The following is a 26678-nucleotide window of genomic DNA, read 5'->3' on the forward strand; positions in this document are numbered from 1 at the left end:
CACACCTACACACAGCTCCGCACTGTGCCCTCACAATGTCCCTGGCTAGTTGCCTACATATCTTAACCTTCCCCTGTTTTGTTCCTATTGCTGTTTGCCCATGACTGACAGCTCATGGGTTCCCTTGTAATCTTATCAGTGTGTGTGTTCCTGTCTTTGTTTTACTTTCCTCTTCCCTAGGCTGTCAGTCCCTGAGGAGCAAAACTCAGGGAAGCCCCACCACACAACCCCCGTGTCAGGTCAGCCTCTCCCCTCTCCCTGCACCCCCTCACACAGACCACAGAGACCAACCTTGCTGGAGCACAGTGGAGGCTCTCGTCTGAGCACCCCAAGGCAGGTACGGGGGTCTTCAGGGAGAACCAGAGGGGAGGAAAGGAGGGGCACCTCAGCCTCCAGTTCCCCCCAGCACAGGGCCAGCAGGACCCCCCAGCCCTGGGCTGGCAGTGGGACCAGTGAGTTTGGACCAGACAGTGACCACAGTGAGTCCATGCTGTTCTGTCTATAACCGTCTTATTTAGGTTAGGTTGCAAATTGTGTTCTTACAAGTGACTAAGAACAAATTAATCTATATAGTTTTTATATTTTATATATATATATATTTTTAAATTAGAAAAGCCAATAAATGAAATTGGCACCGGCCAATTTTCCAGGAGAAGTAAAAAATTCCCATTGCGAAATAATGCTTTTTAGTCTATTCATGCATGGAAATGCATTTGACCAGTCATGCTTATCGGTCTATGGGTTAATTTGCATAATTTAGTGTAGTTAAATTGGCCCGTGTGTATATTCGTTATGTATCTTATTTATCACACGCATACAGATACAGAGCCTTTGAGCTGAAAATCTGTCAGACAGCTTTTATAAGCTTTTATAAGCCCAATCATTGCACAACAATTTTAAATACAATCGTGTGTTAAAAATAGTTTTATGGCCATGATTAAAAATAGCTAATATTTTTTTATTCTCAACTGCTAATTGAAGCGCCTTCGCCATTCAAATGCATAGGCAACGGGAGGCAGGCTTCATTAGCATTTTGAACACATATAGCTACCTAATTGTTTGAAACCTGAACGTTTTACTACATATTATGAGGCATGTTTTTACCTTGCTTCAAAGTAGCCTAGGCAATATCCAACCATATCTGCAGAGGCAGTAATAAGACTTCCATATGCCATTAAAACCAGTAGTCTATTGTTTTATAAAGACTTCCATATGCCATTAAAACCAGTAGTCTATTGTTTTATACAGACTTCCATATGCCATTAAAACCAGTAGTCTATTGTTTTATAAAGACTTCCATATGTCATTAAAACCAGTAGTCTATTGTTTTATACAGACTTCCATATGCCATTAAAACCAATAGTCTATTGTTTTATAAAGACTTCCATATGCCATTGAAACCAGTAGTCTATTGTTTTATACAGACTTCCATATGTCATTAAAACCATTAGTCTATTGTTTTATACAGACTTCCATATGTCATTAAAACCAGTAGTCTATTGTTTTATAAAGACTTCCATATGCCATTGAAACCAGTAGTCTATTGTTTTATACAGACTTCCATATGCCATTAAAACCAGTAGTCTATTGTTTTATAAAGACTTCCATATGTCATTAAAACCAGTAGTCTATTGTTTTATACAGACTTCCATATGCCATTAAAACCAGTAGTCTATTGTTTTATAAAGACTTCCATATGTCATTAAAACCAGTAGTCTATTGTTTTATACAGACTTCCATATGCCATTAAAACCAGTAGTCTATTGTTTTATAAAGACTTCCATATGCCATTGAAACCAGTAGTCTATTGTTTTATAAAGACTTCCATATGCCATTAAAACCAGTAGTCTATTGTTTTATCAAGACTTCCATATGCCATTAAAACCAGTAGTCTATTGTTTTATAAAGACTTCCATATGTCATTAAAACCAGTAGTCTATTGTTTTATACAGACTTCCATATGCCATTAAAACCAGTAGTCTATTGTTTTATACAGACTTCCATATGTCATTAAAACCAGTAGTCTATTGTTTTATAAAGACTTCCATATGCCATTAAAACCAGTAGTCTATTGTTTTATCAAGACTTCCATATGCCATTAAAACCAGTAGTCTATTGTTTTATACAGACTTCCATATGCCATTAAAACCAGTAGTCTATTGTTTTATACAGACTTCCATATGTCATTAAAACCAGTAGTCTATTTCTCTCATGTTCTATTGGTTTTCAAATTCCTTTCATTGTCTGGTAGCCAAATGCACATTCGCGCGTCAACTACTGCCTTGTGCGCATTTCTGCACTAATAACGTTTCGAAATAATAGTTTATCAACATTTTAAGCTAAACGTTCTGATCTGTTGCCTCAGATTCAGTGCTTTTTAACTTTTCTTATGTTAATGTAGCGTAGACCTACTGGTTGTATGAATTTGGAGATCGATCGTCCCACAGCTCTACCAGAGTCTGTTTGGACTATTTCTTTCCCGACAAGCTGACCTACAGAATAAGGACATTTTTCTACTATGGGGGATAGTAGATTGACATAGGCTCACAGACACCGCGTCCATAAGACTAGAGGAAGCTAAGTTTTCCTTAAGTAAATTGAGTTAAAGTGCCAAAATTACAGTATATAGCCTAATTGGACTCGTTGGCCTATTATATGGACAAGGTCGTTTTTATTGATCTGTTTGTCAGTGCCAGCACAGTGGGATACCCTGTAATGTGTCTTAGTAGCCCTTTCCTGTAGTCAAATGAACTAGCGACCTCATGGGTGGAATGTTATTAATACTTTTCATAATTCGTTTTGCTATATTTCAGTCTTCTGTGATGTATATAAAGTGTAATATTGGGATTCAAACTGTAATACCTTTTAAACTCTATATCTGACATCTATAGGAGTCTTCTGTTTTTTTAAGCCCATAACCACGTGTGTGAGGTGTACACTGTCACGACCCTGGGTTTATAAAAGCGGATGTCGGCCCTGCAGCTGGAGCATGCGTCTGCGGCACAGTCGATAGCGCGCTGCACTTCGGGCTAGAAGGTCGAGGGTTCGAGACCTGCTCCCTGCTGTTTCATTACAATACTTTTGTTTCAAAGTAGATTTGTTTAAGACTACCAAGAAACACTCGGTGACCCTGATTTAGCCAACTGCAGTATTAAAAATATTCTACTAATGTCTCCAGTCATTTAAAGTGTAGTAGAATGGCATGAAATGTGTTTTTCCCGTGCAAAGAAAGAAGATATAGCCTGTAGCCCAAGCCTCTACACTATTCGCCTTCAGCGGTCTTTTTTTACAAACAGTGATTTAAGTTATATTATTAGCTTGAATTATGACTATCCAATCTACTCATCACATTACGAACAGTAAGCCATTTTACATAAGTCTGCAAATGCGATGACGAATGGCATGATTTATTATAAAGGTGCATTTTCTATGGTGAAAATGTACTTCCCCAAACTTTAAAAACTCACGCTCCTCCTGCAAAGGCTAGTGATTCAGCTGTTCGTTACTCGTCTTGTTGGCTGAGGAAAAGTAAATGTGGACAGTTATTCTAACATCTTCAATGTGAGCTGTAAGGACACGCGGCGTTGCATCCTCGACTTGCATGTTCTGTTAAGATTAATTACCATAATCGAAATGTGATTTCTGTCATTCTGAGCAGCGTGGGTTCGACGCCCTAATCAGGTTACGCACCCGATGCATATGATTCCGGTACATTTCTCACGTGTCCGGTACATTTAAAATGCTGCCGGTGAAATGTCGGGCGCCAAGTTTTCATACCGGAAACCCTGGTACACAGTCTACTCTGTGCCAGAAACGTGTACCCTCCTGAGAGGAAGCAGCTATTAGCAGTTTGGCTATGTTTCTTTCCCCGTTTCAGTTCATTTGAATCTCCACCTCTCCCCTGCCTTCTGTTTTAAACCCCTCTCTCCTCTTTAATTCCTCCTCCTATCCTAAGTCCACTCTGCGTCAGGGGAGGACGAGGGACGTAGTGACCGTTCCACCCGAACGACCCAGCATCGCTACCAGCCAAGCCCATCCCCCACTGCACCCTATCACCATGGCGATCCCATCCGAGCCCTGAGCTCTGGTCAGCTGACCAACCGCAAGTGAGTCTCTCTCTCTCTCTCTCTCTCTACACAACTGCTCCCATGGCGATAGTGACACAAACAAGCACAGATTTATGAGTCTCTTTGGAAAGTATTGGCTGGGAGGAGAAGAGGGCTGCTTCACTGCAGCAAAAATACCAGCTCAGCTCCAAGGCATTTTCTTCTGGCAACTCCCAGTAGAAGCTAGGAGGGGGGGATTGTTAGACGTTTGATATTTGATTTCCTTTTATGCTGAGGGTGTTGACTGGCTGGTGTCTATCTTTTATCTGGGAAGTGAGGTTCTGGCATTGGATCCTACCAGAGCCATGTCTTTATTATATCATTCATATTTATTTGAAAAATCTAGCTCTGGATCCCGCAGTGTTTTATTGGCAGGTGTCAGTGTGTTTCTAATGTGTATGTCTCCCTGGGTCAGGTAATTCCAGTCACCCTGAGTCATTTTTACATTCTGTATGATTTGATTTCGTTACAGACATGGAAGCTGGTAAATGTGGAGACTCAGGAGGTACATACTGTACCCAGTGATGACTCTTGCATGGTGTGACACTGCATGAGTGGGCCCTATTTATTGACTCGCATTACAGGAATGAGTTTAGAAAAAGATTGTGTATGGTTTGGAATGTCACATTGATTCGATTGGCTGGGTCAATTGTACATTTTAACACCTATAACAGACGTGCTGTGATATTACTACAATATTACCAACTACAATATTTGGAACAAGTAACAGTACAGTTACCAATGGAGTTGAAATGGCAGTGTCTACTCTATAACATTGAGGTAGAAAATATCAACACTTCTCTCTGTACTCATTCTCTTGTGTGTGTGTGTTTCTGTGTCTTTCCCCCAGTGAGGCCATCCAGTCCCTGCAGGCGGAGGTGGGCAGACTAAAGGAGCGACTAGAGGGCAGTCTGAGACACCCTCCCAGTCCTGTTAGAGCTCCCCCATCAGCCCAGGATGACCACACACACCCTCTCAGCTCAACACCTCGTAACAGGTTGGCCTTTTTTTTTTACCTTGTTACTTTTTTTAAGGGAGATCTCATCAGACTTTTGTTACTGTTGAAACAGGTTTATTGCCATTTTTACTGGCCCCATAGGGCTCTGGTCAAAAGTAGTGCACTATGTAGGGAATAGGGTCTCATTGTCTTTCAGCGTTTCTGCTTGGTAATGTTCCTTTTGATTTCTCTACTCTCTCAGGTCTGCTCAGCGAAGGGGGGATGGTGGTAGAGAGGAGAGCAGGGAGGACAGGAGGTGGGGTGAGGAGCAGCAGGTGGAGGAGAGGTCTCCCAGGTTGACTCCTAGAAGATCAGCCTCTGTACCCAGACAGAGACCTGAGCTGGACATCAGTGAGTTATGGGCTGACTGTAATTCAGAGGTTTTTTTGCAGCATATATAAACGTTGCGTCCCAAATGGTACCCTATTCCCTAAATATTGCACTATTTTTGAACAGAGCCCTTATGGACCCTGGTCAAAAGTTGGAAATATGTTGTACATAATGTTTTCTCCATTGTTTCCTATGACCAAAATGAGCTTCTAGACATCAGAACAGCTATCACTATTCTCGATTTTGGATGAGGACTTCTACTTAAGTGAGTCGGTAGCGAAGGACATTTTTATTATCCTGGGCCTGGCCCAAATCTCCGACACTCAGAGGAGGAGGAGGCGGCACTATAGACGCCGTCGTGCGGGATTCCTGACAAGACTACGTTGGAGAGTGGATAAACCGCCTCTGCCTTCCGTTCTATTGTCGAACGTGCAATCACTGGAGAATAAACTGGACGAGTTCCGTTCGAGACTATCCTATCAACGTGATCTGAAGAACAGTAATACCCTATGTTTCCCCTAGTCGTGGCTGAACAAGGACATGGAAAATATTAATCTAGCTGGTTTTTCTATACATCGGCAGGACAGAACGGCAGCGTCGGGAAAGCTCAGGGGAGGGGGTGTATGTCTCTTTGTTAACAACAGCTAGTGCATGATCTCTAATATTAAGGAAGTCTCCAGGTTTGACCAAATTTCTACCAGCATGTCACCTGTGCAACTAGAGGTGAAAAAACTTTGGTTACCTTTACTCCACACACAGGGACTCATACAACGCTCTCTCTCGCCCTCTGTTTGGCAAATCTGACCATAACTAAGATTGAATTGTCACGTTCGTCTGAAGAATGGGACCAAGGCGCAGCGTGTGTATCGTTCCACATTTTATTATAACTGTGAAACTATGCAATACATACAAATAACCGAATAAACAAAACAAACCGTGACAAAGAGGTGCAAAATACACTTACTCAAAATAATCTCCCACAAACCCAGGTGGGAAAAACAACCACTTAAATATGATCCCCAATTAGAGACAACGATGACCAGCTGCCTCTAATTGGAGATCATCCCCCCAAAAACAACATAGAAATACAACAAGTAGAATCCCGCATAGAAATACATAAACTAGACAAAACCCCCAACATAGAAAAAAGAAACTAGAACCAACATAGACATAAAGAAACTAGGCAAAACCCTCTGTCACGCCCTGACCTACTCTACCATAGAAAAATAAGCTTTCTATGGTCAGGACGTGAAAGTACTCCCCCCAAAGGTGCGGACTCCGAACGCACAACCCCAAACAACAAATAAAAACAGGGAGGGTTAGGGTGGGTGTCTAATGTCGGTGGCGGCTCTGGTGCAGGACGAAGAACCTTCACATCCCGCGGATCCTCCTGCATCGGAGGCGGTTCTGGTGCGGGACGAAGAACCCTCACATCCTGCTTATCCGCCAGCATAGGAGGCGGCTCCGGTTCAGGGCGTTGCCCCCGCTCCGCTAGCTGATCCCTCCGCTTTCGTGTAACCAGACTGTGGATCATCGCCGGAGGCTCTGAACTGCAGACCGCCACTGGAGACTCTGGACTGCAGACCGCCGCTGGAGACTCCGGACTGCAGACCGCCGCTGGAGACTCCGGACTGCAGACCGCCGCTGGAGACTCCGGACTGCAGACCGCCACTGGAGACTCCGGACTGCAGACCGCCACTGGAGACTCCGGACTGGGGGACGTCGCTGGAGACTCCGGACTGGGGGATGTCGCTGGAGGCTCCGGACTGGGGGACGTCGCTGGAGGCTCCGGACTGGGGGACGTCGCTGGAGGCTCCGGACTGGGGGACGTCGCTGGAGGCTCCGGACTGCGGGCCGTCTCAGGAGGTTCCGGACTGCGGGCCGTCTCAGGAGGTTCCGGACTGGGAACTGTCGCCGGAAGCTCCGGACTGGGAACTGTCGCCGGAAGCTCCGGACTGGGAATGCGCACTGGAGGCCTGATGCGTGGGCCTGGCACAGGTGGCGCCAGACTGGTAACACGCACCTCAGGGCGAGTGCGTGGAGCAGGAACAGGACACACCGGACTGGGCAGGCGCACTGGAGGCCTGATGCGTGGGGCTGGCACAGGTGGCGCCAGACTGGTAACACACACCTCAGGGTGAGTACGGGGAGCAGGCACAGGGCGTACTGGGCTGTGGAGGCGCACTGGAGGTCTGGAGCGTAGGGCTGGCACAATCCGTCCTGGCTGGATGCTCACTTTAGCCCGGCAAGTGCGGGGCACTGGCACAGGACGCACTGGGCTGTGAATGCGCACTGGAGACACCGTGCGTATCACCGCAAAACATGGTGCCTGACAGGTCACACGCTCCCTCAAGCGAGTGCGTGGAGGAGACACAGGATGTACCAGACTGGGGAGGCGCACTGAAGGCCAGATGCGTGAAACTGGTGCATATGACACCGGACTGGTGTCACGTTCCTCAGCACGCCCGCTCTGCAGCGCTCTCAATGCTAACACCTCTTTCCGGAATCTTGCGTCGAGTTCCTCACTCGTCTCCCTGACTGGCTCTGATTCACCCCTCAGCTCTCCACGGTAAGCACGAGGAGTTGGCTCAGGTCCCAAACCTGACTCCACCAAACTCCCCGTGTGCCCCCCCCCCCCCCCAATTTTATTTTTGGAGCTGCCTCTCGGGCTTCCGTCGTTGCCGTGCTAGTTCCTCGTATTGTCTCCGCCTGCTTGCCTTGATGGTATAACGCCTCGTAATATCGCCGTTCTGCTCTCGCTGCTTCAATCTCCTCCTTTGGACGGTGATACTCCCCGGGCCTTGTCCAGGGAGCTGTCCCATCCAGGATTTCCTCCCAGGTCCAGTCCTCCTGACCACGCTGCTTGGTCCGTTGGTGGTGGGAGATTCTGTCACGGCTGTCTGAAGAATGGGAACAAGGCGCAGCGTGTGTATCGAAACGATGCAATACATACAAATAAAAGAATAAACAAAACAACAAACCTTGACGAAGAGGTGCAACATACACTTACTCAAAATAATAAATAAACTAGACAAAACCCTCTGTCACGCCCTGACCTAATCTACCATAGAAAAATAAAAGCTTTCTATGGTCAGGACGTGACATGAATCAACAGGACTGATCAACAAGACTAAGATTGAAAGGTGCTACACCGTCTCCGACGCTCATCGAATGTGGCAGGGCTTGCAAACCTTTACAGACTACAAAGGGAAGCACAGCCGTGAGCTGCCCAGTGACACGAGCCTACCAGATGAGCTCAATTTAACTGCCGGTCAAAAGTTTTAGAACACCTACTCATTCAAGGGTTTTTCTTTATTTTTTACTATTTTCTACATTGTAGAATAATAGTGAAGACATCAAAACTATGAAATAACACATATGGAATCATGTAGTAACCAAAAAAAGTGTTAAACAAATCAAAATATGTCTTATATTTGATGTTCTTCAAATAGCCACACTTTGCCTTGATGACAGCTTTGTACACTCTTGGCAAAGCATGAAATGCTTTTCCAACAGTCTTGAAGGAGTTCCCACCTATGCTGAACACTTGGCTGCTTTTCCTTCACTCTGCGGTCCGATTCATCTGAAACCATCTCAATTTGGTTGAGGTCAGGGGATTGTGGAGGCCAGGTCATCTGATGCAGCACTCCATCACTCTCCTTCTTGGTCAAATAGCCCTTACACAACCTGGAGGTGTGTTGGGTCATTGTCCTGTTGAAAAACAAATGATAGTCCCACTAAGCCCAAACCAGATGGGATGGTGTGTCGCTGCAGAATGCTGTGGTAGCCATGCTGGTTAAGTGTGCCTTGAATTCTAAATAAATCACAGACAGTGTCACCAGCAAAGCACCATCACACCTCCTCCTCCATGCTTCACGGTGGGAACCACACATGCTGAGATCATCCGTTCACCCACACCGCATCTCACAAAGACACGGCGGTTGGAACAAAAAATCTTGGTCTAATTTTCACCTTTCTAATGTCCATTGCTTGTGTTTCTTAGCAAGTCTCTTTATATTATTGGTGTCCTTTAGTAGTGGTTTCTTTGCAGCAATTCAACCATGAAGGCCTGATTCACGCAGTCTCCTCTGAACAGTTGTTGTTGAGATGTGTCTGTTACTTGAACTCTGTGAAGCATTTATTTGGGCTGCACTTTCTGAGGCTGGTAACTCTAGGTAGGCCAGTACATCACTGGGGCTGATCTCCCTCCTATCCAGGACATGTATATCAGGCGGCGTGGAAGGAAGGCCCGTAAAATCATTAGACTCTAACCACCCAAGCCATAGACTATTCTCTCTGCTTCCGCACGGCAAGCGTTACTGGTGCGTTGTCTGACACCAGCAGGCTCTTGAACAGCTTCTATCCCCAAGCAATAAGACTGATAAATAGTTAACAAAATAGCTACACGGACTATCTGAGTTATCCTTGTACCTTTTATTTGCCTTTTTATTTATTTTTCCCCCACTCTCTATGCTCACTCACAGGGCCCTATACACTAACACACACTAACACACACACTCACTCCATCATCTGCTCACTCACAGGGCCCTACACACTAACACACACACTCACTCCATCATCTGCTCACTCACAGGGCCCTACACACTAACACACACACTCACTCCATCATCTGCTCACTCACAGGGCCCTACACACTAACACACACACTCACTCCATCATCTGCTCACTCACAGGGCCCTACACACTAACACACACTAACACACACACTCACTCCATCATCTGCTCACTCACAGGGCCCTACACACTAACACACACTAACACACACACTCACTCCATCATCTGCTCACTCACAGGGCCCTACACACTAACACACACTAACACACACACTCACTCCATCATCTGCTCACTCACAGGGCCCTACACACTAACACACACTAACACACACACTCACTCCATCATCTGCTCACTCACAGGGCCCTACACACTAACACACACTAACACACACACTCACTCCATCATCTGCTCACTCACAGGGCCCTACACACTAACACACACTAACACACACACTCACTCCATCATCTGCTCACTCACAGGGCCCTACACACTAACACACACTAACACACACACTCACTCCATCATCTGCTCACTCACAGGGCCCTACACACTAACACACACTAACACACACACTCACTCCATCATCTGCTCACTCACAGGGCCCTACACACTAACACACACACTCACTCCATCATCTGCTCACTCACAGGGCCCTACACACTAACACACACTAACACACACACTCACTCCATCATCTGCTCACTCACAGGGCCCTACACACTAACACACACTAACACACACACTCACTCCATCATCTGCTCACTCACAGGGCCCTACACACTAACACAAACACTCACTCCATCATCTGCTCACTCACATATAATATGCACAGACATTTACACTGACTCTACACACACACACACACACACACATCCGCTCACATACAAGCTGTTGCTACTCTGTTTATCTTATATCCTGTTGCCTAGTCACATATCTACCTCCATCACTCCAGTATCCATGCACATTGTAAATACGGTATTGAACTGACCCTGTATGTAGTATTTTAACTTACTTACTTATTGTGTTCTTCATATTTCTTCTTATTTCTCTTGTTGTTTTTCTAGTAATACATTGTTATTGATTATTGCATTGTGGGGTTTTGAGTTTGCAAGAAAGTCATTTCACTGTACTTGTGCACGTGACATTAAAACTTGAAACTTGAAGGCCCTAAAAATGGTCAAAGACTCCAGCCACCCAAGTCATAGACTGTTCTCTCTGCTACCGCACAGCAAGCGGTACCGGCGCGCCAAGTCTGGGACCAAAAGGCTCATGAACAGCTTCTACCCCCAAGCTATATGTCTGCTGTACAATTCATCAAATGGCCGACAGGAATATTTACATCGACCCCCCCCCCCCCCCCTTTTATTTTTCACTGACTTTCTTTCACTGGACTCTACCCTCACACACACCACACTGAAACTCCAACACACACACACACACACACTACATACGCTCACCCACATGCATATTGACGCCACACACACATAGACACACTATAACACTCTTCACATACGCTGCTGCAGCTCTTTTTATTATCTATCCTGATTGGGTAATACTTCTACACCAACATACATGTACATATTTCCTCAACTACCTCGCACATTGACTCGGTACCGGTACACCTTGTTTATAGCCTCGTTATTGTTATTTTGTGTTACTAACTTTTTTTCCCTAATTTGCAATTATTCAATTTCTTTACTTTTTAACTGCATTGTTGGGAAAGGGCTCGTGAGTACACATTTCACAGTAAAGTCTACACTTGTTGTATTTGGCGCATGTGACAAATAAAGTTTGATTTGAGCCTCATGTATGCTGCATTACACAGTACATACAGAGGGTATCATAATTATTCAGCCCCTCTTGGATTTTGGTGCATTACAAAGTGGGATTGAAATTGATTAAATTGAGATTTTCTTTTGCCATTGATCTACACAAACTACTCTGTCAAAGGGAAAAGAAAATACTGTAAATGTTTACAAATTACAAACAATGAAATCACTAAAATATAGTTGTCGCTTAAGTATTCACCCCTTTGTTCAGGTATGCCTAAATTAGTTCAGGAGTACAATTTGGCTCAACACATCGCATACGAAGTTACATGGACTCAGTCTGCGTGAAATAATAGGGATTGACATGATTTATTTTATGACTATCCCTTCCTCTGTCCCTCATACATATACAACATCTGTAAGGTCCCTCAGTCAAGTATTGAATTTCAAGCCCAGATTCAACTACAAAGACCAGTGAGGTTTTCAAAAGCCTCTTAAAGAAGGGCAGTGATTGGTAGATGGGTAACAATAACAAATCAGACATTGAATATGTCTTTAATTAAGCCTGGTCAAGTTAATAATAATAATAATAATACAGTCATCCTTTTGAACTGAGCTGCAGGACAGGAAGGAAACTGCTCAGCGATGTCACCATTAGACCATTGGTGGTTTTAAAACAACTACAGAGTTGAATGGACGTGATGGGAGAAAACAAAAAGGATTGATCAACAACATTGTAGTTACTCTGCAAAACTGACCTAAATGACAGTGGGAGTGAAAAGAAGAATGCAAATAAACATATTTCAAAACATGCATCTTGTATGCAACAAGGCACAAAAATGATACCGCAAGAAGACATGGCAAAGGCATAAATGTTTTGGCCTAAATGCAAAGCCTTATGTTTGGGGCGAATCCAACACAACACACTGCCTCTTCATTTTCAAGCATGGTGGTGGCTGCATCATGGTATGGATATGCTTTCCATCGGCAAAGACTGGGGAGTTTTTCAGGATAAAAAGAAACAGTTACAGTTTTGACTTAAATGTGCTTGGAAATCTATGGCAAGACTTGAAAATGGCTTTCTAGCCATGACCCCCAACATCTTGACAGAGCTTGAAGAATTTTGAAAAGAATAATGGACAAATATTGCACAATCCAGGTGTGCAAAGCTCTTATAGACCAATTCAATATTAGGATGGTGTTCCTAGTTTTTGGTATACTCAATGTAGTATATATCTAATATATTAGTGTTTCATTTGTGTAGATCGTTGACAATAAAAATGACAATTAAAATCAATTTTGATCCCACTTTGTAACACAATAAAATGTGAAGAAATCCAAGGGGTGTGAGTACTTATGAAACCCACTGTACATACACTTCAAAATCCACTTCACAATACAATAGCTTTCATTCTTCATTTACTAGAATGCTATGTTTTCTGGGTACCCTAAGTATAAGCTATCAGAATTTTGGGGGGGATTTAGTTTGTTTTATCCTTCAGCGACAGATTCGGAGCATTTCCAGTCCACACCCAGACTTCGGTTCTCCAGGCGTATCCCAGTGTCCCCTGCAACGTGGGGAGGCAGCCGTGGCAGAGCAGAAACCGTCAGGAACAGCGGAGCCCACACAAGTAGGAAAGACTTCTGTTTTATATACAGTATGCTACACGCTGATATAAACGTAAAAAATAGTATTTTAGGGCTGTCAGAGTTAATCAGTTAACTCAAGTACATTTTTGGTAATATTAGTACACATTTTTTTATTGTAATTAATCGCATTGTCTAAAAGCGTTCAAAATACACTGAAAACATCCCAAATACATCATCTATACAGCTAAAAACAACAATACCATGTAAAACTGTGTTGACGTTGAGCTTAAAGAAGGTGTGCTTTATCAATTTACCGGCTTTTTTCTTACCGCTATTTTGGAAAAAATCAAGACTTCAATATTCTTGTAATGCTTTCTGTATACAAAATATTAAATTACAGCTCAATATCAGCAATTTCAGATTTTGCGATTAATCGTGATTTATCTGTATTGTGATTGCAGGGCAGCATGTCAGTATGTCTGTAGGTGGAGACGGTGGTGATGAACCTGACTGTAGAGGGAGGCAGGCCCCTGTGTGTCCACAATGTTCCCCACAGACACACAGCCATGGACACTCCACACGTAAGAGCTTCTTTCCCTATTCACAATAGTGTACTACGCATAGGGTCTGGTCAAGAGTATTACACTACATAGGGAATAGGGTGCCATTTGGAACACATCCACAGTCTGTGGTGTAATGGTGGTTTGTGTGTCACAGTGACAGTCCATCCTGTGCCGTCTCCACTCCTTTCTGCTAAGTCTTTATTCTTCTTTCTCTTTTCTTCTGACTGACAGCACTAGAGGGGGGTGGTGGTGACACTGAGCCTATCCACAGTCACACGGGTCTTCATTCTCGTCACTGTCCTATGTGTGGAAGGTCTCAGACGTACCGGAGCACAAGCACGAAACACGGTGAGCAACAGACATGTCCAAGTTACCATCTACTGCCATTTACTTCCTGTTTTATGTTGTGCTGTATTGCTTTGCCATTTTAATTGACAACAAACGTGTGCAGATTTTTTTTTATTCGCAGACCGAAGGACAGAGAGAGACTCAGGTCCCGCCCACAGAGGCAGCTGGCCAATGAGCTCCCCCCACGGAGATGTGAGAGGCGTGTTCTTTGCAGCGCCGCCCCCTCCTGTGCTGGGCAGTGTGCCACTGGTCCAGTGTGTGCCAGTGTGCCCGCCAGTTCTGTGAGTACCCTGCTCTCTCTCTCTGTCTGGACATGAAGTGGCCATTAGGTCATTTCGCTACAACCCCATCTGTTGCCAACCCTAATGAAATCTCAGCGCTGAGACACACGATCTTTTGGTATTTGTTTCATTAGTCGATTGTTGATATAGTCCCAAAATGTTTTGAATGTCAGCAATCAAGTTTTCAAGATATATAACTTTCAAAATACAGAAATACAGCTGGTATGATATGATGCAAAACACAGCAGACATGGTGCAGGAGTTCATATTTGGCCAAAATCCTGACTTGAAGATGTAGGTGGTTATATTTGCATAAATCATCTAATTATTTTATTACTGTGAGTATTTGAATCACAAATAAGTGTGTGTCATGATTTTAGCATTGTTTAAAATCCCACTTTCTTCCCCTATGTATTAAAAGGTGCAATATGCAGAAATTGCTCCGCCTTTTCCTGGCTGCTAAAATTCTAATAGTTGGCCTAATTTCAGTTTATGTATAGTGTAGAGAATCATTGTACCATCTAAACCGCTGTGAAATATATTTTCCATAACACAAAATATTGTATCTTCAGCTGTTTGAAGCTGGTCTACAAAAACGGAAGTAAAAGACGCAAAAATGAAACTTAAGAGCGGGAAGCATAGAAATAGCGCACATAGAACAGATATACCGCATCTTCGACTTGCTTTCGACGACAGACCTTTAACGCACATGTCTATGTGAATTTGGTCAGGTCGCCCAAAAAGTGGCATATTGCAGCTTTAAGAGGAGTAGTAAGTGTAGTTAGAAGGGCTGTTGTTGTTATATTTACCTGGCTCGTTCCCTGCAGGTACTACTCCAGCCCTGTGATGAATGTAGCGCCATCCCACCCCCAGCCCATCTACGTGTCTCTGGGTGGGGGTGTGGCCACCGGGGTTAGGGGTCATCATGAGCAGGTCAGAGGTGGAGCTGGCCGTTCCCTGTCTGCTGACCAGCGCTCTCTGAGCAGCTCTCTGAACCATGCCATCGAGGCGGCCAGGGGGATGAGGGAGGCCTCCCGACGCATGGCCCGCACCATCGCCACCGGACTGCACCACCAGGAGGCGCTGTCACAGTCCTGCATGTACTGATGGACCAGACCAGACACACACACACACACACCGGGGTTGTATTCATTAGTGTACACCGTAGCAAAATGTTTTGCGACTTAAAGGAGAACAAGCGTTTCTTATTGGAGAAGTTCAGGTACTGGTAGTCCCTCCCCGTTTTGGTCTGTTTTCTTCCGCTTGGTGTTTAGTGAATATGACCCTGGCAAGTCTTTGGACCAGCCACTCTGTACTGACATGGACGTCTCTAAATGTGAAGTTATTGTACTGTACACTCAACATTTAGTATAACAGTTTGGTATTTGGGGTAACACGAAGCAAGTGCCTGGGTACAGATACTAGGGCCTCAAGCCAGTCATTCAGCTGCAGGTTTCTTGGTTGCAGGGAGTGAGGAACTACAGACCCTTGACATCAGTATTTGATCATCACCCAGTGGCTCAGCACTGATGGGAAAGTAGGGTCTACAAACTGTACTTTATACAGGTTACTACAGGTTACAGGTTACTTTATACAGTACAGATTACTACAGGTTACTTTATACAGTACAGATTACTACAGGTTACTTTATACAGTACAGATTACTACAGGTTACTTTATACAATACAGGTTATAGCTTTAGATGAAAGGTGGAGTGGCTATGTTGCAATCTCAGGTATCATATAGAAACAACAGTTGTGAGGATCTGGCAGCTTAAGTGGACAACAGTAGCCGTTCATCTCTTACTCATAAAATGCACTAGAATCTGCATATTAATGATTTACGTTTGGAAATAACGGACATCTGCACATGTTTAGGTTGCTATGAAACCTGGAATTAGTTTTGGATATTTGTCTTGTTACATTTGTACAATGGATGTGAGACAAAGAAATTAAATTGCTGCTATGGATCTTCAGATGAGATGAAACACATTTTACCCTAATTTATTGATTCTAAATCAGGGTTCCCCAACTGGCAGCCTGCGGGTGGTCCCATTTGAAATGATGTTTCAGTTTGCAGTCTACAAATGATTTGGAATTATGTTCCGGCCCCCTGACCGTTCGTTCAACAAAAAATAAATCGTCCCGCGGCTGAATCAAGTTGATGATCCCTGTTCTAAACGGTTTGTTTCAATTTTATTCTTCATCATTTTGTGTAATAATGAGTTAATAACCTTAGTAATTGGTCGTGCTGGTCGTATTTTTATAGATGTCTTAGAGTTTGTGTTGAACACAAAATAAGACTTTAGAAACACACATTTCTAGGATTTTGGAAATGCAGATTAAAAAAATATATATATCTAGATCCTGATATCTTTTGTACTATGATTGAATATCAAATGATTTTTTTAAGCTAATATTTTGTAGAAAAATATTTTTGCTTTGAAGCCAAATAAATGTTGATGGTGAAACAACTAGTAGTTGTTAGTAAGTAAGGCTGACTAAATGTGCTGTAGATCAGTCGTACAACCTGGGTGTGTACGGGGCCAGAGGTTTTCAGGGTCTTACTGCACAATGTGAACTGTGAGCCTGAAAATGAGAGGGTTAACTCACAGATACAGCACAGATACACTACGGTGAAGAACGGCAGAATTGCAACAGAGTACCTTACAATGTAGCTACGGTAAGAACGTGCTGAGTCTTTCTCCTTGTAATGGAAGCCAATTTATTAGACAGCCTTGGTACATTGGTACACATGAAGTATGCTTCAACACTCGCAGACATAGAATCCCAATGAGTTAAACAGGTTTAGGACAGACTTACATTTTTTTATTCAGATTTTTTTCTCTCTGATAAATAACTTTGATATACATGAATTGAATAGACAGAGACGCTATAAACAGCAACTGATAATAGGAAACAATTCAAAATAAATGAAGCGTTTGCATCACGGAAAACGCATAGTGCAATATACAACCTGTTTGGCCAGGAAAGAGAAATTAAAAATAGATATAAAACGTTGAAATATTTGTGTTACATTTTCTTTGCAAAGCCATTCGCCGTTGGAAGAGTTAACATTGCACCAGCAGAGAAAAACTAACGGACAGACAAACAAAATATAGATATTAGTTATTTTCCCAGTTCACCACTACAGCTACAGATAAAACAGCACAGACACACGTGGCTTTACATTCGCATTATTTTTAAAGGAAATCTTTTACTACTTCACTGTCAGAAACATCACCAGTCAACAGTGAGACACTAAAAACATCAACGTATGGCATATACACAACACACTACTCAGTGCATGGCCCGGTTAAACATTTTGATACTAACCAATGATGACTTACACTGAGTGTACAAAACAGTAGGAACACCTGCTCTTTTCCATGACCGGTGAATCCAGGTGAAAGCTATGATCCCTTATTGATGTCACCTGTTAAATCCACTTCAATCAGTGTAGATGAAGGGGAGGAGACAGGTTAAAGAAGGATTTTTAATGCTTGAGACATGGATTGTGTATGTGTGCCATTCAGAGGGTGAATGGGCAAGACAGAAGATTTAAGTGCTTTTGAATGTGGTATGGTAGTAGGTGCCTGGTACACCGGTTTGAGTGTCAAGAACTGCAACGCTGCAGGTATTTTTTTCAGCTCAACTGTTTCCTGTGTGTATCAAGAATGGTCCACCACCCAAAAGGGCATCCAGCCAACTTGACACAACTGTGGGAACCATTGGAGTCAACATGGGACAGCATCCCTGTGGAACGCTTTCAATACCTTGTAGAGTCCATGTCCCGATGAACTGAGGCTGTTCTGAGGGCAAAAGGGGTGCAACTCAAAATTAGGAAGTCGTTCCTAATGTTTTATGCACTCAGTGTATAATGTGACAGGATACAACACTGAAATACAAGCGGCCCTTTGATTATTCTGTAAACATCTGCAAGCAATGGCCTTTTTGACACTAAAACGTGAAATCTCTCCAGAGAAAAAGGAAAAGGATGTGGCGAGTAAATACAGTCTTATGGCTGGAGGAGGGATGCTTCTAGCATTCTGTAGCTATTTACACAGCCCCGTTTCTCTCTATCCTCAGACCCTGGGTCAGTCTAGCTGTTTGTCACTGTCTTACTCACAAGACAGCACTGTGATTGAATGATTTCTCGAGTTGCTTGGTTACGGTATTGCCACACTAAAGGATATGCAGTAACAGTACGGACAATGTTCAGGCATGCTACTGATACAAACATCTTGACCAGCTAGAATTCTCCCCCCTGATAGGACAGGGATGAGTTATGTTGCATGTTGAGTGATGTGATTCTACTGCATTGACTTTCCTAGTGCCAACCAACTATAGTAAGGCATCTCTCCTCCACCCACTATCAATAAAAATCACACCAAGAAGATAAACAGGGAACAAACAGAGAAAACCTCTACCTTTTACACTTTCTAGCAGGTTTCATAGCATACGATATTACATTTGGAACTTTCAGTTTCAAATGGCCTTGATATTTAAACCTTTTTTGAAATACTTTCCGTTATTTGCATCCATTGTAAAATATGAGAATACTTGCAACATGATTTAGATCTGTTTAAACATTTATTTTGTTAATTAACGCTGTCATTGTTTTTGTTTGTAGTTATTTTTTTCCCTCGAGCAAGATACATACAGAATGAACGTAGGATCTGGGGAAGGTGACTGGGGGGAGGTTAAGGTGAGAAGACTGGATGGGGCTGGGCGATTTTTAGCTCGCCGGTTCCTCGTCTGGTTTGTTCATGGTCTTGAGCTGTTCCAGGAGGGCGGTGGGGGTGAAGACGTGGGTCGATCCTAGAGAGGTGGACAGATAGGCAGCAGAGGAAGCACACAGACAGAGCATGCTATTAGAGTTTCCCAACCGTTCGCTCGCTACGAAAATGTGTTTTCAGCTCTTGCTATGAATGCTTGGATGAAAGCACTGTATTCTTGAGAATAAAAAATGTTGGAAATAGGATAAACATAAATACAACCCAAAAACTTGAAATCCTAGTCAATAGCCAGCATTTAAAGAATGTATTGGTTATCATTATTGGTTATAATGCGATGTGTGGGCTATTCACACGTTTTAAAAAATCAATGAAGATTGGTGATTGTGATCTAGTGCCCGCCAACAATTCACTAAATTGTACGTCACATGCAATTGGATCGCTTGTGATTGGACAGTGATGTACTGACGTCACAGAACTGGCTTCTGTGAGCTGCGAAGCACTGGTGGTGGAAACCCTGTGACCACAGCTATAGGAGGGAGCAGCAAATCAGGTGTAAGTGTCTGCATGTGATCTAAGAAGCTTTTATCGCAGTGCATGCAAACATCAGTCTAATAGCAATATGAAAAATCAGGTAAAGACAAAAGCAGATTTCTGTCCAGCCATTCTCTGATTGGATGACATCAGGGAAGTAATTGTGCCTGTGCTTGTAAATAAAAACGTGAAATGAAAAGCTAAACATAACAGCAGCACCAAAATATGAATGAGTGACTTTTTCATAGCTGAAGACACATTTGACACAGTATAACTCAGGAGGTATAAGATTGGAGTAAACCAAACCTTTCTCCATATAGTTTGTCACCAAGTCGTTGAATGTGTTGATGGCTTACCCTCCATCTTCGACAAACCAAGGCTTTCAATCATGAAGCGAACCGCTGGACCAAAGCTTTGATTTACTCCCCACACCTACTAAGCAGTTGGATTAGTATTATTGTCATTCTTCATCTGTTTGTTTCTGAAGCAAAGCTGAACGTTTCTGTTATTTTGGCTCAACAAGGAAGACGCTTGGTTTATCTGTGCTAGGTACAATTCATTTAAAGCTCAGTATATCTGATTGCTCATGCCAGTTAGGCCTTTCTAGATGTGATATTGACAGCCAATCAGGAGGGCTGGTTTATCCCATCATCAATAGGTACAGGCAGAGACAGGAGAGGAAGAGGCGAGTCCATCTTAAGTTGGGTCACCATGGTGATGCAGGCATCCTGGGTGTAAGGGAGGGTGGAGTGGGGTGTAGGTGAACACTAGTCACAGATCAACTTTGGACTGGTGCCTGGTTCTCTCCTGTCTCTCAGCGTCTGAAACACACAGCTTTGCAGGGCTCTGGCCAGAAACACAGTGAGCCACGTTACTCCCCAACACCCACTACATGGGTAGGATCATATCCAAACACCAAATAACAGAAACAAACAGTCTGAGTAAATTAACAATGGACATTTCGTTCAGGACGGGTTGAATACGGCAGTATATGGTAAAGCCTCCATCCTGCATGTGGTGATTGATACTTACAAAAAAAATACCAAAACCATAAAACCAAAAGTTGTTAGAAAAATATATGGTTTTAGCAGATAAGCAAGAATGAGATGGATGCCCTTTAATGTTGTGTTCTGGGAAACTCACTCAGGTGGCAATTGAACAAATTGTGCAGAATATCGCCACCTTACTTGCAATTAGACAAAATCCCCAAAATAGGCAGTGATGCGGTAATTGCTAATATTGGTGTTTGAAAAATATACCTTAACTAGACTATGTGCTTTTAGAATCCTGTCTCTGTGTACCAAAACCCATATTGGTCTACTATTGGTCGACCATGCTGTATGGGCCACATATGGTGTCGCAAAAGGGAAAATATGGAGCTATATGGCGAACACAGTGAGGGGGAAATCGTGAAGGCTTTTTATGAAGTGTCGCATCTTTTCTAGGTGCTAAAGCATATCGAGTGAACATCGCTACATTCCCAGTGTCAGTGTCTGCAGAGAAGCACTGTGTCCGAGCGAGCACAAATAGCAGTAGGGAGCTGAAGTTTATTCTTTGACCGAATGGTGTGGAGACCAACATTAGTGTTCTCTGCAGATGACTCCTGGGCCATGTACGCATGCATGTGATGTCTGGTGGACCGAGAGAGAGTGAGTTGGAGGAGAGGTGGAGGAAGTTGAAAGATTGGGAGCAAAAAATACATCTACGAAAAAAAATGACAATCCTTCCTTGAAAGCCAACATCAACTCAAGGACCTATCCTGAAAGAAACCATTAAATCAAGGTGATTGTCTTGGAGGTGTTATTTCCCAAAATAATTAGACAGTGATAATAAAGGAATAAAGATGATTCTCGAGGGTAGATTAAATCTGCGCCAACAAATGATCAATTCTGGGAAGCAGGGGCGATTTAATCCACCCAGTTGAGATGATGTGGGGGTGGAGGAGGGGGAGGGCAGCAGGGATGGGGTCAGGACGCCTGTAGCATGGCCAGCCCACATAGGCTTCACACCCTGAAGGCCCAGCAGATAGATACTGCAACACATGCGCATTCTATCTGTCAGCATGACAAGGCCAATCACTATTGGCTGTGGGGGTCAACAATCACACTGTCTTACGCTGTGATTGGGTGTTGGCCTGCAGGAGGTGGAGCCTGAGGTGACTGGGCCATGCAGTGAGCCAGGGGTCAGACGGCCATCCCTGAGGGTGGGGTGGAGTTCAAGCAGTAGTGAATGTAGTAAGAGGAGTACGGAGGGAAAGAAAGCCCTTGTGCTGTGGGCATTCAGAAAGGGCTTCTTTGCGCGGCTGCCTTTACTTTGTCAGAGTGTGATTTCTCTCTCCCTCCCTCCCTCTCTCTTTCTGTCTCACTCGTCTGAGCCTGCGTCTGGCTCCTCAAAGGACACCCTAGTGGACTCTCGGAAGTCAGGGTGCTGCAGGTCCGTTAAGAATTTGATGGGGGTGATGGTGTGGGTGGAACCTGTGAAGGAACAGAGGGTGCTTCACGCTCAATTCTCATCACATGCCACACCCCCCACGCCACTTTCTCTGCCATCTCGACAAGAAGGGGTTAAACACGCCACCGCACAGCACTACCCACATACTGTGAGTACTCACACACGCGCCCACACGCAAACACACGGACACGAAACCCAGACGCACAGAAAAAGACAGGGCGTAGCTGCAATTCAAAGACAACAGTGTTTTAGACAGAACAAGACTGAATCCAAAAGCAAAAGCATAGCACAGCAAAAAACAACAGACAAGACACACTCCCTTAGGACAAGGACTGGCTGACTAGAGAGACAACATTCAATAAACAGGGAACACACGTCACCCAAAAGGGGTTTACACATATCACAGGGGGTATCTTAGAGAAGTGTTCATCAGAAACATAACGTTTTCCTCCAGCTAGATCCTTAAGTAAGTCCAGCACTAACAGAATGAGTGTTGATTGCCTCAACAGGCAAACTAGGGTCATGACATAAGCTTACTCTTCAAGAATCTTTACTGACTGGGATTCGTGGTGTGAGTACAGTGCCTTGCAAAAGTATTCATCCCCCTTGGTGTTTTTCCTATTTTGTTGCATTACAACCTGTAATTTAAATTTATGTTTATTTGGATTTCATGTAATGGGTATACACAAAATAGTCCAAACTGGTGAAGTGAAAAAATAACTTGTATCAAAAAATTCTGAAAAGTGGTAAAGTGGTACGTGCATATGTATTCATCCCCTTTGCTATGAAGCTCCTAAATAAGATTTGGTGCAACCAATTACTACCTTCAGAAGTCACATAATTAGTTAAATAAAGTCCACCTGTGTACAATCTAAGTGTCACATGATCTGTCACATGATCTCAGTATATATACACCTGTTCTGAAAGATCCCAGAGTCTGCAACACCACTAAGCAAGGGGCACCATGAAGACCAAGGAGCTCTCCAAACAGGTCAGGGACAAAGTTGTGCAGAAGTACAGATCAGGGTTGGGTTATAAAAACATATCAGAAACTTTGAACATCCCACGGAGCACCATTAAATCCATTATTAAAAAATTGAAAGAATATGGCACCACAACAAACCTCCCAAGAGAGAGCCGCCCACCAAAACTCACAGACCAGGCAAGGAGGGCATTAATCAGAGAGGCAACAAAGAGACCAAAGATAACCCTGAAGGAGCTGCAAAGCTCCACAGAGGAGATTGGAGTATCTGTCCATAGGACCATTTTAAGCTGTATACTCCACAGAGCTGGGCTTTACAGAAGAGTGGCCAGAAAGAGCCATTGCTTAAAGAAAAAAAATAAGAAAACACATTTGGTGTTCGCCAATAGGCATGTGGGAGACTCCCCAAACATATGGAAGATAGTACTCTGGTCAGATGAGACTAAAATGTAGCTTTTTGGCCATCAAGGAAATCGCTATGTCTGGCGCAAACCCAACACCTCTCATCACCCCAAGAACACCAGTGAAGCATGGTGGTGGCAGAATCATGCTGTGGGGATGTTTTTCATCGGCAGGGACTGGGAAACTGGTCAGAATTGAAGGAATGATGGATGGTGCTAAATACAGAGAAACTCTTGAGGGAAATCTGTTTGTCTTCCAGAGATTTGAGACTGGGATGGAGGTTCACCTTCCAATAGGACAATGACCCTAAGTATACTGCTAAAACAACACTTGAGTGGTTTAAGGGGAAACATTTAAATGTCTTGGATTGGCCTAGTCAAAGCCCAGACCTCAATCCAATTGAGAATCTGTATTATGACTTAAAGATTGCTGTACACCAGTGGAACCCAGGAATGGGCTAAATTCCCAGTGGCTAGATGTGCCAAGCTTATAGAGACAAACCCCAAGAGACTTGCAGCTGTAATTGCTGCAAAAGGTGACTCTACAAAGTATTGACTTTGGGGGGGTGAATAGTTCCGCACACTCAAGTTTTATTTTTTTTGGTCTTATTTCTTGTTTGTTTCACAATAAAAATATTTTGCATCTTCAAAGTGGTAGGCATGTTGTGTAAATCAAATAATACAACCCCCCCAAAAAATATATTTTAATTCCAGGTTGTAAGGCAATAAAATAGGAAAAATGCCAAGGGGGGTGAATACTTTCGCAAGCCACTGTATATGTGAGTAAGGAAGCTAATTAAGGTCAAATATGTTGTTGTGTGGATAAGCCAGAGTTTTAATGAAGTACGGTTGAGTACGGTCGACGCTCAAATGAGAGAAAGATTATCCGGAATAATTCTCTCCTTTGTCCTTCTTTATTCACCTGTGGTTAACATAGTGGGAACAGAATACAGTTGCATTGGCACTGATGATGGCAGACACGTTGGCATTTGTGTCCTGCGGACCACAATGAATGGAGACTAGGGCTGTGGCGGTCACAACATTTCTTCAGCCATTGATTGTCAAGCAAATAACTGTCGGTCTCACGGTAATTGACTGTTAATTAACAAACACATTTAGCATCTCCTGGTTTCCACATCTAGCCTACAAGCCACTGATGCAGACCTTTGGAACATCTGCATTTTAAAAAGTCTAATAAATCCATGTAATATAGCCTACACCATCACAATAAATCCATTATTTATTATAGACAGGTCTAAAGAAGAATGATATGAAGAAAATGTAGTTTATTTCAGAAGAACAGAATATCATACTGAGTTGTCCTTATGTAAGGCCCTGATCTGGATATGCCATATGGCTGTGGGCTATGCTAGTTCACTTAGCAGACAAGATTTGCTTTGAATTCCGTGGCATTATTTTATAGTATGAAGAATACAATTGAACAAAGCTGAATAAAATAGAAAGGATCTTTTCTCCAAATTATTTGAGGGAGTGCGCACATATGCAGCTATTCTGTGTTGAGCGGTTAACAAAGAAATAGGCATTCTATATGCTTAATTTACAGTTATTGATGTAACTTTAGTTGTTCTACAAACGTTGGGCTATATGTTTACATTTGTAATACATTGTAAGGATGCGTGATGCGACTCTAATGATGATTTGAAAAAAGTCACTTGAAACGCAATGACCTCTGCTTTATTTTTTGAGCAGGTTGTACATACTTCATCAGTCTCTCATTCACAATTTGACAAGCACTTGATAATGCCTAGAATTTCACGGCGGCATCCCCTTTGTGTGGCTGTAATGTACCCTAAAAAAATCCATGCCTTTTGCGGCCAGTGGCCGTTATGCCCTTCTCAATGAGTGCTGCACGCTCCGAATCACCTCTCACTCACATGGCTCTCCATCACGTGATCGGGTCTTTCTCACAGGCTACAAGTGAAGACAGACACATCCGGGACGCAATTGCGCGGGCCCTTATCCAATTCCGAGGTGCATATTGAAGATATTGGAAGAACTGTCCACATTTACTTTTCGTCAGCCAACAAGATGAATAGGCCTAATGAACAGCAAAAGCACTAGCCTATGTCAATCTACTATCCCCCATAGTACATAAGTTGACCTACTGTATTCTGTGCGAGAAATACATATTCTAAACTGTCTGGGACAGTTGTGGGATGCAATAGATCCCAAATTAATACAACCACTAGCATAAAAAAAATACTTTTTACTATTAGTCTATTTCTTCACATTATAAGCGCAGCAATGCGCACATTAGTAGGCTAAAAGTGCAAATGTTCCATTAGCGGAAAACACCCTTATCAAAAGTGACCGCAGAAGCAATTATGCATGTAATGCTTTTATTATAAAGGTGCAGTTTTACCCCTTGTAAAGAGGATTAATGTGCTTAATTTTAAGAAGTTATTTGGCCACTTTATTTGTGATCAAAACATATAGGCCTATGGGCTAGGCTACATGAGGTGTGTGACTGTGATTCGAAAAAGTGCTGGGCATCATTCACAAGTGCTTATATATAATTCACAAGTGATAGGCTAATATTATCACCCATCAGACTATTCTTGATTTAATCTTGTCATTATTATTTTGTATATGTGTGAAATATGTATGGAAACAGAGGCAGCGGGAAAATATACATGTCATCTATGCACTTAAATAGCGAATGGAGGACACTTTTCCCGTGGTTCATTTTCATGCCAGCCAGGCAGGCTATACTCCTGTTGTAAATATAAGCAACATTAGGAAAGTTGAGAAATAAATACAGTAGACCTAACCTATAGAAAGCTGATGGGATCCTCCTCTTTTTAGTAGAGGCCATCTCTCTGTTTTATCATGCAACTGCATAGCCTATAGAAATGTTGCGCAACATGAGCTCATGGGCTCTCATGAAGCGTTTGATTAGATTTTCGATTACATTTGCATTGATACCAGAGTGATTAGACAATAGAGTGCTGAGTACCAGGTAGTTAGTACGTTTGGCAGGCTACTAATGACCAGC

At 43.1% G+C, this 26678-nt stretch overlaps 2 protein-coding genes across 6 annotated transcripts in view; one reads left to right on the plus strand and one right to left on the minus strand.

Annotated features, from left to right (window-relative positions):
* The window catches only part of akna (AT-hook transcription factor), a 32611-nt gene extending 15582 nt beyond the window's left edge, over positions 1-17029 (plus strand). For 2 of the 4 annotated variants that reach the window (XM_029769150.1, XM_029769151.1), the window contains 9 exons: positions 181-479; positions 3956-4106; positions 4957-5103; positions 5306-5454; positions 13280-13408; positions 13829-13948; positions 14162-14278; positions 14382-14559; positions 15387-17029. In XM_029769150.1, the coding sequence (XP_029625010.1) occupies positions 181-479; positions 3956-4106; positions 4957-5103; positions 5306-5454; positions 13280-13408; positions 13829-13948; positions 14162-14278; positions 14382-14559; positions 15387-15666 (1570 nt within the window). In that variant the 3' untranslated portion in view covers positions 15667-17029. The remainder of the gene's footprint in view (positions 1-180; positions 480-3955; positions 4107-4956; positions 5104-5305; positions 5455-13279; positions 13409-13828; positions 13949-14161; positions 14279-14381; positions 14560-15386) is intronic. The other 2 variants (XM_029769152.1, XM_029769153.1) reach the window with 2 other exon arrangements.
* A 2155-nt stretch (positions 17030-19184) lies between these two features.
* Positions 19185-26678, minus strand: part of LOC115203987 (syntaxin-binding protein 1-like) — a 50050-nt gene continuing 42556 nt past the window's right edge. The window contains exons 19-20 of one of the 2 annotated variants that reach the window (XM_029769154.1): positions 22141-22302; positions 19185-19379 (exon numbers count right to left, since the gene is read on the minus strand). In XM_029769154.1, coding sequence (XP_029625014.1) covers positions 22190-22302 — 113 coding nt within the window. In that variant the 3' untranslated portion in view covers positions 19185-19379; positions 22141-22189. The remainder of the gene's footprint in view (positions 19380-22140; positions 22303-26678) is intronic. The other variant, XM_029769155.1, reaches the window with a different exon arrangement.

This window comes from Salmo trutta, chromosome 12, assembly GCF_901001165.1.
Source record: "Salmo trutta chromosome 12, fSalTru1.1, whole genome shotgun sequence".
NCBI classification, from domain to species: Eukaryota; Metazoa; Chordata; class Actinopteri; order Salmoniformes; family Salmonidae; genus Salmo; species Salmo trutta.